This window comes from Fistularia commersonii, chromosome 26 (assembly GCF_037954325.1).
Source record: "Fistularia commersonii isolate RoL2024-O1a breed Wild chromosome 26, RoL_Fcom_v1.0, whole genome shotgun sequence".
NCBI lineage: Eukaryota > Metazoa > Chordata > Actinopteri > Syngnathiformes > Fistulariidae > Fistularia > Fistularia commersonii.
In genome coordinates, this window is record NC_141309.1 from 1957014 (window position 1) to 1974400 (window position 17387).

At 45.9% G+C, this 17387-nt stretch overlaps 1 protein-coding gene across 2 annotated transcripts in view; it reads left to right on the forward strand.

Moving 5' to 3' along the window:
- The window catches only part of efna5b (ephrin-A5b), a 112149-nt gene that overhangs the window by 79623 nt on the left and 15139 nt on the right, over positions 1–17387 (forward strand). For both annotated transcript variants that reach the window (XM_086173395.1, XM_086173396.1), the window contains exon 2: positions 5292–5584. In XM_086173395.1, coding sequence (XP_086029521.1) covers positions 5292–5584 — 293 coding nt within the window. The remainder of the gene's footprint in view (positions 1–5291; positions 5585–17387) is intronic.

Consider the following 17387-nt stretch of genomic DNA (forward strand, 5'->3'; position numbering starts at 1 on the left):
ATTCCTGACCAGTGTTTGCAGTGTGCACGCGTTGCATATATATACACTGAAATGGCCTGAAACAAAAAAAAAAGAAGTCTTGTATGTGTGTGTGTGTGTGTGTGTGTGTGTGTGTGTGTGTGTGTGTGCTGTGCTGTCACGGTTCAGGCAGAGTTCACCTCGTCTTGGCGAAACAAATTTTCCTCTCAGACCAAAAGCAACAAATGATCTTTCACTCCGGGAGAACACACACACACAACACACACACGCACACACACACACACACACGGAGACACAGACATGTTGCGGCGGGAGCATACGTGCGCTCAGCAGGACGCGCGAGTTTTTGCCTCCTAAAAATCCCGCTGCATTCTAAAGGTTCCAGGTCGCTTTGATTTGATTTATCAGGAAAACAGAACACTGCCCGAGGATATTGAATTGAAATGATATCAGATGTATGAATTACAACGGGGAGCAGCGAAATAATGTAAATAGATCGGATTCGGGGTCACGGACGGGACGGCCGAGGGAGGATTCCAGCCAGGTGAAACAATAAAGGGAAAATACTGGGGGAGAGGAATGAAAAATTGACAATATATATATAAATACAGATAGGTAGGACAGGCTTTTATGCTGAAATGCAGCCAGCTGTGCAAGAGTGACAGAAGATTAAATTAAATCAGTCCATCTCGGAGGTGAGGGTTTCTCGCCGGTCGAGGCAGAAAGCCGCCGATCGACTCCAAGATTTCGGACGCCAGCGTTTGGATTTGGACGTCGATTCCTGCAGATGAATCTTTCTTTGAAACCCAAAACAGGCCGAACACATCGTGCAGGATCGCGTTAATCCCCGCTATCTTGCGTCCGTAATCCCGGCCTGCCGCTTCTCTTCAATCCCCACCTTCTCCCGGCGGAAGTTTCTTTCCTGCGTCGCGCATTCAGCGCCGTCATATCCGTGTGTGTGTGTGTGTGTGTGTGTTTGGAGTGTGCGTGCGGCGACGTCACCGGGTTGTGTAATTGAAATGGAAATGAGCAAATCAGCGACTGTTGTGCCGCGCACGGCTCACTGTTCCACGCTCACACACAAGGTCTGGAGCCCCTGTTTGCACACACAAGTGTGTGTGTGTGTGTGTGTGTGTGTTTGTTTGTGTGTGTGTGTGTGTGTCCGGCCGATCCCCGGCCAATCAGTTGGAACCCTGGCGCCGCGAGGATGTAATCAGTCGGAAGCAAAAACGGTCCTCCCTCCCCTCCACGCTGCTTTCCGCACACACAAACACACACTTCCACCGGGTGTGTGTTTTGTGTTGTGACCCGCGGACGGCGGCGGCACAACCAGACATTTCATTATCCACGTCCGACGGTTCGCCCGTCGCTCCGTTTTGCCCCTCAAGTACCGACCCTGGCGATCCGGCCTCGCCTCGTTCCGGAAAGAAGACTCTGCGTCGCGATGCTGCCAAACTGTAAAATACAGGGGATTCCACAGTTGGATAAACTGTGTGTGTGTGTGTGTGTGTGTGTGTGTTTGTTTTGCACTGATGGTAGTCAGTTACAATCATTCTATGAGGACTCACTTCTGTGATTTGATGTGCGACATTTTTGTCCCAGAACTGGTGAAATTTGCAGCTTGAATAATGTGGGGGAAAAAAAAAAAAAAAAAGTCTAAAATTAATTCATTCATTCATCTATTCACGCATCCGTTCATGCACCTATCGTGCACGTGTTACATCGTGCACGCCGGTTGGCCGGAGTCTATCCAAGCTGTCATTGGCCAGGAGGTGAAGTTGGATCGCGGCACCTCTTAGACGTGCACTCACGCGCTCATTCACATGTAATACATAGATATTCAGCCGTTCATTCATTCATTATACAAACGCACGGCCAGTAACTCACTCATTCACACGCGATACATGTAAAACCATTCACACATCATATGTTCATTCACAAATCATAAATAAACATTCAGCTATTCACTCATTCAGTCATTCATTATACAGAGACGTACGGTCAGTAACTCACTCCTTCACATGCGATCGATGTAAAACCATACACGCATCATATATATACATACAAGTGTTCATTCACAAATCGTAAATAAACATTCGCTCATTCATTGACATCTTCAAAGATTCTCTCAATCGCCTGGAGGAGTCTTCTTCTGTTTTCCGAAGACCTTTTCCGGAACCTATGGTCTGAGAGTCTTCTTGTGGGAAAACGCCGCCGCCGCCGCCGCCAGCCGGAGCTGCGTGGTCGCAGGATGGCAGCGGAGCTGGAGAAAGCATGGTTCCCTCACCATCCTAGTCTTTCTGGCTCGGTGGCGTGAGCAGCTTCCGGCTGCTTCACTGCTGCTCCTTTGCCTTCTGACAGGAAGGAGAACTCAAACCGAATGTATGTATTTGCTCGCGGAGGTTTTACACTCTGTGTGTGTTGTTGTTGCATTTTTGTGTGTGTGTGTGTGTGTGTGTGTGTGTGTGTTACAAATGCCCGTCCTGTCCCTTTTTATGTGCTCACTCACCCAAACATCCTCTGCTTCATTTGCAGTCAGGGCCACTATTCCGACTGCCGAGGCAGGGAGAGAAGGGCAGCTGAAACATCACACACACTCACACACACACACGGACTTACACAGCAATACACACACTCATTCTCTCTCTCACACACACACACGAAGCAGCCAGAGAGCGGATGAAAGGATGAGACCATTAAGTCGGTGACATTTTAAAGCAGCGAGGGAGATGCATGGCTCTTCCTCGACCTCCACAGACATGTTTTAAATGAGATGTTACAGATGAGCTGCTCTGTGCCTCGCTTGTAAACACTTCACATTGGTATTTACCCTACAAGGGTAAACATGGGTAGCGGGGGCGGGGGTACAGTATCAATAAATATCCAGGATATAAAGACGTAAAGCCGTGATGAACGACGGCGGTAAGAAAATTTCGCCGTTCGATTGTCATCATTCAATTATATCAACGGCGAGCGGGATGAGAAGGCGAGGCGGCGAAACGTCTTCGCCGGAATTGAAAGTCGGCGCGAGCTCCGGCGATTACGTTTGACAAAACACGCCCCGGGTGTTAAGGGTAGCTGGAGACGCGGATATGAATTTTACATTTACGGGTTATGTATCGCTGTTTTTTTTTTTTTTTTTTTTTTTGCAAATGTTTCAAACGTGACGGTCGAGGTCAACAGAAGGAGGGCGGCGTGACGCCGGCGTGCTATTTCTCAGCGAGCGAGTTAAATCCCGACGGTCCGACGCTCTCCGACGCAGCGGTGGCGGTTTTCAATTAAAAAGTTCGGTCCGAACTCCTGTCAGATGCGGCTCTTAGCGGCAATAAAGAGTCAATTATCCGCACACACACCACCTGGCGGGATCCGCACCGGCTGTGTGAGTAGAAGAGTGTGTGATAAGTTTAAAGGTGTTCCCCCCTGTGAGTGTGTGTGAAAAAAAACTCTGCACACACAAGGACTTACTCTTTAATTCTGAAGCTGGAAAATTCCACAGGTGATGCTATTTAGTTAGCATCACAAAGGCACGTGTGTGTGTGTGTGTGTGTGTTCAGCAGCACCTGGCCTGATGATGAATCCACCTGTATGTTCTTAAGCCCCGCCCCTTGACCCCGTGACCCCTGACCCCTGTAAAGACGCCTCGCTCCGCCGTCGCTTCCCCAACTTTCTGTCTTTCCCAAAACTTTGTTTTTCTTCTCCGGGGAACCTGAGTGGATATTTTCTCCGGTAGGTTTTCATTCAGAAAACAGATGCGTTTATAGGCGACCGATTGTGTGTCGCCGTGACAGCTTTCTAGATAAAAACGGTCCACCTGAATGCAGAGCGGGGAGGGCGATGTGGGGCTGGGCGAGCGGACTCGCACCCTGAATTCAGAAATACCTGCAGACGCTCAGGGGAATTCCCGTCCCCGGTGTCGCTGGTGTGTTTTTGAAATCTAACAGTGGTTCGAGGAGCGTTTATATGAGGGGGATCCGTCTTACGGGCGCGATTCACACCAGTTATCATTCCATTGGGATGTAAAACGTCGGACGAGCGGATGGGGAAGAATCCGGGCGATAGACGGTGATATCTATATATCCCGCGAATGAAGGAGTGAAAGGTTGTATGTCCCAAAGACAGAGGATTTAGGGTCTTTTTGACTTGTGAATGAATGAATGAATTATTGGTTTTATGTCTCGACATGTCCTGTGAATGAAGGAGTGAATATTTGTATTACTTCGATGACAGATGAAGGTTTTAGATCATTTTGACTTGTGAAAGAATGAATGAATGAATGAATGAATGGTGGTAAATATCTATATATCCTGTGAATGAGCGAATAAATAGCTGTATGACAGGTGAATGGTTTTAGGTCTATATGACGTGTGGATGAATGAATTATTGGTTGTATGTCTTTATATATCCTTTGAATGAAGGAATGAATGGATTTTTTTTCCTCCAATGACGGATGAAGGTTTAGATTTTTTTGACCTGTGAATGAATGAATGAATGAATGTGGTATGTCTCTATATATCCTGTGAATGAGGGGGTGAATGATCTATCGCTCCAATGACGGATGAAGGTTTTAGGTCTTTTTGACGTGTGAATGAATGAATGAATGAATGAATGTCTCTGTATATCCTGTGAATGAAGGGGTGAAAGGTCATATGCCTCCAATGACGGATGAAGGTTTTAGGTCTTTTTGATGTATGAACGAATGAATGGATGAATGAATGGATGAATTAATGAATGAATGAATGAATGAATTTGGGTTACGTCTCTATATATCCTATGAATAAGGGGTTAAAGGTCGTATGCCTTCAATGACGGATGAAGGTTTTAGGTCTTTTTGACGTGTGAACGAATGAATGAATGAATGAATGGATGGATGGATGAATGAATGAATGAATGAATTTGGGTGACGTCTATATATCCTGTGAATAAGGGGTTAAAGGTCGTATGTCTGCAATGACGGATGAAGGTTTTGGGTCTACTTGTGAATGAATGAGTGAATAGTTTTACATCTCTATATGATGTGTAAATGAATGAATGAATAAATGAAGGATCGTCCATCCCTACGCAACCTATGAATGAGGGGGCGAATATTTGCACGTTTCCAATGACGGACGAACGATTTCAGATCCCACATGTGAATGAATTAGTGAACGGTTGTAGATCTATCCCATTTATAAATGAGAATGGCTAGAGGTATCTATTTGATATGCGAATGAGAGGTTGTATATATTGAAATAAAAGCAACCGCTCCAGGGTGAATAGAGAATGAATGAATGAATGAATGAATGAATGACGCCTTTCCCTTCCTGTCTCCACAGATTCACCCGAGGGGACTACCACATCGACGTGTGCATCAATGACTACCTGGACGTCTACTGCCCTCACTATGAGGACACGGTGCCCGAGGAGAACACGGAGCGCTACGTCCTCTACATGGTCAACTACGACGGCTACAGCACGTGCGATCACACCGCCAAGGGCTTCAAGCGCTGGGAGTGCAACCGGCCGCACTCCCCGAACGGGCCGCTCAAGTTCTCGGAGAAGTTCCAGCTCTTCACGCCGTTCTCCTTGGGCTTCGAGTTCAGACCGGGCAGGGAGTACTACTACATCTGTGAGTCCAGAAGACACGCATACGAGATATCGTTTCTTAATTCCACATTTCCCCGACCTGTTTATTCGGGCTCTTTCCTCGGGCGTGTCGAGTGTCCGCCTCGGACAGAGTGGAAAAACAGCCGCGGTGTATCGGATCGCCGAGACAATGGGACGCTGTGATGGCGTGTGATTCGCCTTCAGAAGCTACAAAACTCCATATGCTGCGAGGGCGTAGAGAAGATTATATCATATACCGTCTGAGCTTTTGATTTTTTTCCTTTTTTATTGGTATTATTTATTACAGTAGAGCGACACACACACACACACACCCACACACACACACACACACACACACACACACACACACACACAATCCCGAAGACTTTCCCATGAACAAGTGCTTTGCAACTAGAGAGGAAGACAAGATGCACCTTTGTCCCATGAGAAGATGGTCATGGTTTCATCCATCCATCCATCCATCCATCCATCCATCCATCCATCCATCTATCTATCTATCTATCTATCTATCTATCTATCTATCTATCTATCTATCTATCTATCTATCTATCTATCTATCTATCTATCTATCTATTTATTTATCTGTCTCGCTCTCTGCCTCCTATATATTTATTTATTTTATATATATATATTTTTTTTTATTTAATCTATATATATATATATAATTATATATATAAATGTGTGTGTATATATATATATATATGGGTAGATATATCAAAATCCGAATATTGTGATATTGTGATTAATCTTCTATAATTCAATTGCAATCATAAAAATGTCATACATTCATATATTCTTCATTACAAATCAACTTCAAGCCTTTAATTTTTGTGATATTGCTTATTATGGCTTATATCCTATTAACACTCAAAAATGCTATCTCAAAATATTAGAATATCATGATTTTTTTTTTTTTTTTATTGCATTACAGAACGTAAAAAAGAATAAGAATAAGAAAAAGAATAAGAATAAGAGAGACTTTATTTATCCCGAAGGAAATTGTTGTGCCAAAGTTACAAGAAAAACATAACAATAATAAATAATATTAAAAAATTGTAAAAAAAAAAAAGGGGGGGGGGGACAAGAAATACAAATAAACTATAACGTATCTAAGTAACAAGTCAAGACTACAAAGTTTCTTAAGGATAAAGAACTTTATCACAATATTCTAATTTTCTGAGACAGTCTTGTAGATCTATCTATCTATCTATCTATCTATCTATCTATCTATCTATCTATCTATCTATCTATCTATCTATCTATCTATCTATCTCTCCATCTTCTCAGTGTGAAAGGAGAGTCGAAGCCCTTGAAAGCGTGAATTCCTGCCGCGATGGAAATTCCAATTGCCGTCTCACAGAGTCAGCATGTGTGTGAGACGGCCTAAATGCGGCTGTGCAAATAGATTTACAGCCTACGACGTTAGGAATGCCTGCTCCACACCTACTCACACACACACACACACACACACACACACTAACACACCAATGCAGGAACCCAGTATCCTCTTGCCTGTGTTTTCACAATTTTACAACGGGGCTTTGGCGGTAGCGTTTCAGTGGATGCTCCGCTTTCAAGCCTCGCTTTCATCCAGCCTGTTTCGCGCCGCTCTAATCACCCCCTGGAAAAATATTCCCAAAAATGGCAATGGAATCCAAGGGGGAGTTAGATTGAGACAGTTGGTAGAGCCTCACCATTCCGCCCCCCCGCATGCAGGGTCTTTTTTTTCCGAACTGGAGCGCCGTCCGCTACTCGCCATGTGGCGCTCATCGTCATCCGGCGCTAAGCCGTCGTCATGTTAGCATTTAACCCTTCCTTTAGTTCACTTCGGGTGTCGGGGGCGGAAATGCGACGAGGGAATATTTCCTGAATGGCGGTTCGCGCATGAAAGTGCTGCCGTGCAATCGAAAGCATCAATTTAGAGTTTGAATTTTAGAAAGGGATTTATGTTGTGTTTGCTAGCCGGATTAAGCTATCAGGGGCGGGGGGGGGGAGTGGCGCTCTAGATGGGAGTAGCCTTGTGGAAAAAAGTGTTTACCTTGGCTTCCTCCGGTCAGAAGGTTGCCGGTTCAACCCCCTCCGGTCTGCATGCCGGAGTGTCTTCGGGGAAAACAGCGAACCCGCAGGAGTTCCTCCCGATGGTCTGGTTAGCGCCTGGTTAGCGGTAGCATCGGCTTCTAGTCCACAGTCCTGGTCTAAAGTTTTGAGAATGACGCAACCATAGAAACATCTGGCAAACACCTAAAAACCATGAAGGAACAGACTTTGTGAAAGAGTCAAAACTTTTGGACGCGACTGGAGTCCAGGTAAATCCAGAAAAGTTGTACCTTCGCCCCCCAGCGAACAACACCCCAAAAAGCATAACGACCCCATTGTGACCTGGACCCGCCCCAAACCCTGGCGGTTGTATCTGGAAACTCCTTACAGCTCATTAGAACTGAAGAAGCCTCTGGGATGAGGGGCTGAAACATCTGCGAGGGTCTGTAGACACTTGAAGATGTGGACACTTCTTGGTCATCTTCTTGTCGTGGCAGCTGGACTTAAATTTGTTCACTTGAAGACGTTCCAGACCCTCATTTCCAGAGGCTTCTTCGGTTCCAATGACCTCTGGAGAGTTTCCAAATGTAACTGGGCGGTTCTACGTTATGGCGGCTTGTTATGTAAACAAAAGTTAATTTGCAGAAACTAGGTGTTACTAAGGGAGGTTGTTGTGCTAATGGGGGTGTCGTGTTGTTGGGACAAATGAGCAACTTTTGTGGGATTACCTGGATTGGAATGTGAAAAGGGGAAGCTAAACAAAGGAGTGAAACTTGTTGGATCTCATGAACTGAGGGACCAGGACCTTCTGCACCTTCCAAATAACCAAGAAAGATCCACCACCAGAACCAGCCCTCGGTAAACCTCCGTCAGGTTTCACTCCGTTGACTTGCTTCCAATCCAGTTGATCCCATAAAAGCTGCTCCTCTGTCCCAAAGAACGACACCCCATTAGCATAACAACCGCCTGAGACGTAGTTTCTGCCCACCAACTCCTAGACCCGCCCAAATCCCTGCCAGTTCCATTCAGAAACTCCCCACTGGTCATTGGAACTGAAGAAGCCTCTTGGATGAGGCGCTGAACGTCTGCAAGTGAACAAACTCCTCAAAGTCCAGCTGCTACGACGAGAAGATTTTGACAAGAACTGACCACGACCTGGACGACTGAGAGTCTCCGCAGACGCACATGTGATCGTTGTACGATTGACCGGCCCTCCGTCCAGGCTGCAGCCCCGCCTCTCGCCCAATGACAGCTGGGATGTGCTCCGCTCCCCTGAGTGCAGGATAAGCAGTATACATAATGAATGAATGAATAATTATCATCAAGCACTTGGGGTCAACAGTCCACGGCAACGGAGAGTGTGGTTGGAATGGGTGGAGAAAAGTGTCAGGGGTACAAAGAGGTAGAAGACTATCAGCCAGAACAAGACGGTGGTGAGATGATCTACAAAGAGTGTCAGTGACCAAAAGACAGGAGGCAGAGCTGGAGGTCGCAGAGATGAAGATGTTGAGGTTCTTTTTGGGACGGACCAGGATGGAGAGGATCAGGTAGGAGTTCGTCAGGTTTGATGTTTTGGAGACTGAGATGGTTGGGTCATGAACAGAGGAGGGATAGTGGACATATTGGTAGACTGGAACTGGAGGTCTAGAGGAAGTCCTAAGAGACGATTGGTGGACGTCGTGAGAGAGGATATGAAGGTAGTTTTTGTGAGGGAGGAGGATGCAGAGATAAGATAAGACAAGACAAGACCAGACAAGACAAGACAAGACAAGACCAGACCAGACCAGACCAGACCAGACCAGACCAGACCAGACCAGACCAGACCAAACCAGACAAGACAAGACAAGACAAGACAAGACAAGACAAGACAAGACCAGACCAGACCAGACCAGACCAGACCAGACCAGACCAGACCAGATAAGATAAACTTTATTGATCCCCATAGGGTGAATTCATTTGTCCCAGCAGCATGACAGTTATGATGTCAAAAAATCAAAATGAATATGAATGAAATTAATATAAGTATAAATAGAGAGACAGAAAATAGCAAGACATCCACGAATGATAGACGGAGAGGGTTGATTGGCTGCGGCGACCCCTGAAGGGAAAAGCCCAAAAAGAAGAAGAAGATTGAATGATTTTGATGATGATGAAAGTGTTTACGTTGGTCTAGCGTGCCTCATCCATCCGCCATCCGGCTCCTCCGACGTTTCCTGGGTCTTTCCGACCTTCTCGAGGTCAACCTCTTTCCCCCCTCGCCCGCGACTCCCTTCTACGTATTCGCCCTTTTTCTACGTCCCGAAGAGAAAACAAAGCGAGGATTTCTGGCGTCGTCGATTCCGGAGTCCTGCGGAATTTCACACCCGAGTGCTTTGCGATTTACATATTAAAAAAAAAAAAAAAAAATTCTCTCCATTTAAAGGCAACGGTTGTAAAAAAACTAGGCTGATTGGAAAGCAAACAGGGTTAGAAAAAGGTTACGGAATTTATCCTCTCCCCCCCCAAGTCTCGTTTTCTCACGTTTTTTTTCTTTTTTTTTTTTTCGCCGTTGAGAGATGCTTGTCCTCAGGGCTGGATTAAATTACACCGCCGCTGACAGGGCTTCCACGCCGCACATCCATTCGGCGGTGGCGCGCCATATTGGTTTAGTGGCCCGCGGCTTCATTGGCTATTGAATGATTCCAACGCGAAGCCTCTCTGGCTACGGTGGCGGATATTAAAGTCATCTACCATGACGCCGCCTGACATGTGATTTCCCACTTTCATTGTGTCCGGCCTGGATGTCCGCGGAAAGAGAGGCCGGCTGATGGATAATCTTTAACGGGCCGAGCCTGAGGAGAAAAGACAAAATAGAAAAAAAACAAAAAAACCCAATATATATATATATATATCCGAGAGACGCACAGGATTGGTCGCATTATCACAACAACGGCGTGATGCTATTCTCATTCATCTCCAGCATCTGTTTCCATCTCTACCATTATCGCCGCCGCGGTCGCCATCTGGAAATCATCCTCGTACCGTCGCGGTGGAGATGTACAGCTTTCAGATTACATCCGCCCGCTACGCCTCCTTCCCCGAAAAAAATCGGCGAAAAGAATTTTAGATAAATATATAAAACTCGACAGCGGGAAGGTAAACACGCAATAAGATTAAAAATCGCGGCGGGGAATTTCTTTCGAAAGACGTACCACCTCATTACTCTAATTCTCCGAGGCATGACAGATTGGCTTAAAGTAATATTGTTATAAATATTCAGGAGTTCAAAATTGGTTAGAATGATGAAATAAATAAATACGTCGATTCCCACTTGATAATTGTTTAATCTTTTTGAAGCTTCGCCGCTGCTTCTCTCAGCTTCCTCTGAAGGTAGTAACGTCAACATCTGGAAAGATCAAGAGGCGGTTCTGAGAGACGTTTATTATTCACATTGTATTTTGGTGTTTTATTATCTATTGTTTATATTGATTTACATCCTGGGAGGCGGCGCCACGGTTGGATCTCCGGGTTCCTTCCACCGTCCAAACACGTGGAGGTTCATTGAAGACCCTAAATTGGAGTTTTTACCGCCATTATGCAAGTTTTGTCGCGACTTTCAGCTGCAGGCACGTGTAAAAAGAGGCACTAAATACGCACACGTACAAAATACGTAGATTAAGCAAAAAAAAAAGGGACGATATGAATGAAAGGGGTAATTTTTATTCATTTATTTACCTATCTATATTTTAATTACGTACCATATTTTCCAGACAACTGAGCACATATGAATATTAGCCACACTGGATGAAATAAACTAAATAAATCTATGTGTACATATAATGTTTGCACGTGTCTAGAAGCCACAGGCGTCCACGTTGTAACATGAAACATTCACCCACCCTTTTATTTTTTATTCTAATTAAATTCATACCATCAACATCCAGACATACGTACTGGAAATGCTTCTTTTCCGAACAGCGTCTTTTTTTTATATAGGGAAACAAAGGTGATGTAATAATATAGACGCCCTCAGGGACGGACCGTGCCTGTGTGGTTCATAGCCAGTTTGCAGCGTGCACGGGTCCCATTGTGCACGACACATTTCTTATGCATTTCTTTATTATTGCGGACAATGTCTAAAATTTGGAATTTCATGGGAAAATCCCTCAGTTCTCACCAGGCGTCCACCGTTGTTTTTTATTTTATGTAAAAATAAAATTGAGCGCACTTGAATATAAGCTGCTTAAAACAAATATAAGTGTACATATACAGGCTGCACATTCTAACATGAGATATTTACACAGAATTTTTTTTTTTTTTTTACTTTAAATTAAATACATACCAGTAGCATCCACAAATACGTACTGGATTTTTTTTTTTTTTTTTTTCTTTTTCCGAACAGCGCCTGCAACACGGCTGATGAAAAAGATTCATAACAAACAACACGAGGAAAATGTCTGTGGAGGTTCTCCGTCTTCCAGGTCATGGTGAATTCTTGTGGAAAAATTCTTGGACTTGAATTTCTTCCGTCGAATCCGAGAGGCTTCTTCAGTTCGGAAGATGATTTTGAGAAGAACGTAAGAAAAAAGTCCCTCCATCCATTTTCTATCCCCGCTTTGTCAAGCTGATCGCTATCTTGGTCGTCCTCTTGTGCACTAAAACCGTTAAAATCGTCTTCTTCGGTGTCGGAATTGAACGTCCTCGGAATTTCACGCTCATTTCACCGGTCCGATGTGACGAGGCCAGATGTTTTGGGGACGTGAAGCTCCTTAAGCTCAAAAAAATCCATAGATTAGCCGCATCGTCGTTTCAGGCGTGTGAAAAAAGTAGCATTAAATGATGGTACTCTTATTTATTATGTCAACGTGTGGAGGTTGTGTGATAAAAACAGCAGATGTGAAGGTTTGCGTGAGATCTTCACGTCCGGATAGAAATATCGGCTAGTCCAGGGAATCTGTAACCTTTAACACCCAAAGAGCCATTTGGACCCGGTTTCCTCGGAAAAGAAAACACCGGGAGCCGCGATTACTTTTTGACGTCTAAAATAAAGGTACCACTGTATATATTGCTTTTTATTACCTTTACACTTTGTATAAACAAGTGTGTAGTGTGTTGCATCTGAAATTCACAAAGTATTAGGGAGAAAATTAAATTTTATTTATGTAATGAACCCATTTTTAGCTTTGGGCTTTCAGAGCGTGTAGCGGAGCCTTGATCTGAATTTTAAAAATAAATCGGGAAAAAAATCACAGTGTCAGTAAACAATGAAAAATAAATATTTGCAAAATATCTTCATAAATATTTATTTTACCTGGTTTATGGAACTTCTGCGTAGAGCATCTGCAAATCGGGACTCGGGACTCGGCTTCCGCGAGTGTGACATTTATTTTTAGCGGCGAAAAATAATTAATATTTCAAGATCACAATAATCTTCCAACTTAGAACTAAAGGTTAAAAAAAGTGAATTAACACAAATGAAATACACTTCAATTAAATATTTATAATTTATTTTCCGCAAGCCGCTCGGAGCCGCAGTGTAAAGATAGAAGAGCCGCGGGTTGCCGAACCCTGGACTAGCGGAAATAAGATAACCGGACGTCGGTCGGGCTTCATGTAAATGCGTTCCGATAAACCACCCGTCCGAGTGAAGGATGCTGGCGGAGGAAGAAGCTCTGGTGTCCAGGAACAACACGTTTGACAGGAGCGCATCCATCTTCAGTGTAGAAAAGAAAAAGAAGTGACTTTTTCATATCTTCCCCTTGAACAAGCTAATATTTCCAGCTTAGTTTGTCACACCGTCACCTCAGCGAGGTGATTATATTTATCTGGCGGGGACGTTCCTGTCGCTAATGGGAATGAACACCAAAACTGGCAAAGTTGGAAGATGCCGATGTTCTCCGCCGCCGTGGGTAAACACTGATTACGCGCAGGTCGGGGGGGTATTAAGCGCCAGCCGTTGCCCGATTATGCGTTTAGCGTGACGTGGAGTTTCCAAATCCGCTCCGGTTTATTGGCGCCGAGTGCCGCGTTGTTGAATTTACGTAACTCCGCCTCGTCCGTTTGCTGCGCCGCCACGGCGGTGAGGCCGACGGGATCTGGCGATCCGCCGGCGTCGGGGGCGGCGAGCGCCGGCTCGTGCCAGGAGTGATTTGTTTGTCGTGTTTTCTTTTCCCCCCTCCGCGCACCAATTATGGAACAGGAAGCGTTTAACCAAATGAAGTCATTAAGAATACATTAAGGAAGGCAGATTTAAGTCGTTTCCTAACCTATATCTGTAGGCGACGCGATGAAATCACAGAGACTTCGATGCATCACCTTGATTTGATGATGTCATGGAAGATGTATCTCCATCTCCCCGTACTGTACTCGTCATCCGTCTGCTTTTGTATTTAATCCCGCTCGGTTTCACGAACCTTCAGACGCCCGGAGATTGATCGCGGAGCGGAACCGCAGCTAGCGTAAGTCCCGTCCGCCGCGCCTTCTGATGAATGCTCTGCAGAAAAGCCCCGACTGCCGCGGCGCCGTCGCCCCCTAATTTTTTCGGACTCCCCGAATCCGTCTCGTTTAACGTCGGCATGTCTGCGGCGGTCCGACCGGCGGATACGCCGGAGCACATTTCCAGATGGCCCGCGATAGAAGGGAATATTTTATAAACGTCAGACTCACATCACTTCCAGATCCCCTCCACATTTTTGCCTTTAGATATTTTTATTTTATTTTATTTATTTTTTTTTTGAATCGTAAACGAATCCCTTGGCGTCCCACCCTGCAGGTCAGCTTTTGATTTCCAAACGCCGCGTTCAGGTTGAAGAAACGGAAGCCTCTCGGACATCGGCATCTGTCGAAAGGTCGAGGAGAGCAAAGGATGGAACCCTGCTTGAAATCATTCATTGGTTTATTATCTACGTTGGTTATCCGGCGGTCTGGGGTAGCGAGGGGGGCGGGGCCATCCCAGCTTTCATGGGTCGGGAGGCGGGGTTTAGCCGATCGATGGCGCGGCCACGTATCGACCGTTCACCATGGGAGGAACTTGGAGGAACCCCACAGAAAGCCTCCTCCTGTCGGACCTTCTTGCTAGAAGGTGGAAGCGCTAACCACTGCGCCGCCAGAGACCACATGCAAGTTGCTAATTTTCATTATCTCGAACTTCTTCTTCTTCTTCTTCTTCTTCTTCTTCTTCTTCTTCTTCTTCTTCTTCTTCTTCTTCTTCTGGCTTTTCCCTTCAGGTGTCGCCACAGCGAATCAACTTTCTCCATCTAACCCTATTCTCTGTATCCTCCTCTCTCACACCAACTACCTTCATATCTTCTCTCACTACGTCCATAAATCTTCTCTTTGGTTTTCCTCGAGACCTCTTGCCTGGCAGTTCCACCTTCAGCAACCTTCGAGCCAGATCTTCACCATGGTTTAGACATGAACAGAGGAGTGTTCACGTCCAAACCATCTCAGTCATCACTTTGTCTTGGTCATACATGTCCTGCACCCTTGTGACAATTCCGTCTACCAATATATTCTCTATCCCTCCTCTGTACATGACCCAACCATCTCAGTCTGGCTTCTCTGACCTTCTCTCCAAAACATCTAACATGTGCTGTTCCTCTGATAGACTCGTTCCTGATCCTTTCCATCCTGGTCACTCCCAAAGAGAACCTCAACATCTTCATCTCTGCAACCTCTAGTTCTGCCTGCTGTCTTTTGGTCATTGGAACAGTTTCTAGTCCAAACATCATCGCTGGTCTCACCACTGTCTTGTACACCTTTCCTTTTATTCTGGCTGATAGTCTTCTATCTCTTGGTACCTCCTGACACTTTTCTCCACCCATTCCAACCCGCTTGAACCCGTCTCCTCACCTCTTTTCCACTCTCTCCTACGCTCTGGACTGTTGACCCCAACTACCTGAAATCCTCCAGCTTCTTGATCTCGAACACTTACTTTAAATCATAAATGATAAATTCTTGTCGAAATCATCCCGTCTTGGCAACCGGACTTGAATGTCTTCAGTTCTGACACGATTTCGACGAGAATTCAAGAATTCACCACGACCCGGATGACCGAGAACCTCCACGGACATATAAATGATGACCTCCTTACACTTCGCGACTGTTTATTTCCCCGCCGACACGCATGCAACGCACTCGACCCCGACCGGAAAACCGTAAAACGTCGCGTTTTAAATGTAAAAACGCCCAATGAGATCTGCAGTACGGGCACAAAGTCAGCGCTTTGCCCTTGTAGCACATTTGCCTACAACGTGCGTAGCGTAGCATAACTAACAGAGAAAATTGTATGCATCATTAGCCGGCGGAGCAGGCTGTACCGCACACCTGCGGCAGACAGAAATGTCAATGTCCCGAGGCAGAGGTCACGATACATGAATACATAAGGCGGGGGTTTGAGAGGAACCGGCTCGCGTTGTTGGGATGTAACGGCGATCGCAAACCCGGTCCTGTAGCACAATAAAATATTGACAGGTGTTTCTAATGAAGGCGTAAACGGGATTTGCTCAATACTCAAAGCATCGCTCCGCGAACGGAGTCGGCTTGTCAATAAGCGTAAACAGAAACTTTAAATGTAAACACAGTTCGTGTGCCGTAGCCGAATATTAAAAGTCTCACCTCTAATAACTTTCGGACCTCGGGGGGGGGGGGGGGGAAGGAAGGCGCCGAGAGTCCGCCTTCGGTGATGTGATTGATTAGCCTTCTCGTTTGCAGATGGAAATTAAGATGTCGAATTAAATTTCTGCGAGGAAGGCGCTCCTCTAATGATGTTTTCGCCCCGCGAGTTCCACGCCGGGCCGAGAGATGATACGTCGCGGCTTCTGATAAAATTACAGGGAGGAGACGAGTTGCCGGCGTCAGACGCTTCAACAACGGGAGCGTCTTAATCGGCGGACGGAGGATGTACCGCACTTCCCGGGTTGTACCGGCCTCCACGCTAATTCCAGGCGCGGCGCAACCTTATACCTCTGCGGGAAATACCCGGGTGTTTTCATAAAAGTCTACAAATATGAGAAGGGACAGGGAGAGAATTAACAAAGGAATGCTAAAGATGTCAGATGTAGCGGCTCGGCAGAGGTGCGGGGGAGTAATCTAACCCGGGCTACGTGTGCGACCAATTCAGCAAATCGCAGCATTAACGGCGACTGCACTGCAACTCGTCCGCCGCTTTTGACGGACGGAAGAGATAAGCAAGGACAGCGGGAGCACTTCTCGGGTCAGAGATCGCAGTGCATGTGTGGTTTAAGTAAAACCCATCTTGCGGAGTGCTGATGCAAGCATGTTTCTCTAATATGGACACGATCCGCAATCTTGTATTTGAGTTATTTTAATCTGAAAAAGGGCAGAAATCCAATATCAGTGGCGGCTCAGCGCAGGAGATAAGTGAGCGGAGTTACCGTATTTTTAAAGCGTGGAGGACGCGTGGCGAATGGGAAGCCATAGTGGCAGATAGGTGGCCGGAGAAGCTTGTTCACCCTCATTGACCGCGACTGCTGATCGCAGAAAACGTGATCAATAACACTTTTGCATCTCACTTTTCCACAACGTAACTTCTGTTGTGGGTATTGCACCGCAAGAAAGAAGGGTACTGGAGTAAGAGTCTCCAGTGGGGCCGAGGGGTCGAGCATACCGCGTCCAAGGTAGACGATGAATTTCTGTGAAATGAATCAGTCAGCGGACGCCCGTCAGCCTAGCTTGTAACACCAGACCCAGCTTAATCATCGACGCCTTGCAGACATGCAGGCAAGAAAGAAGGGTACTGGAGTAAGAGTCTCCAGTGGGGCCGAGGG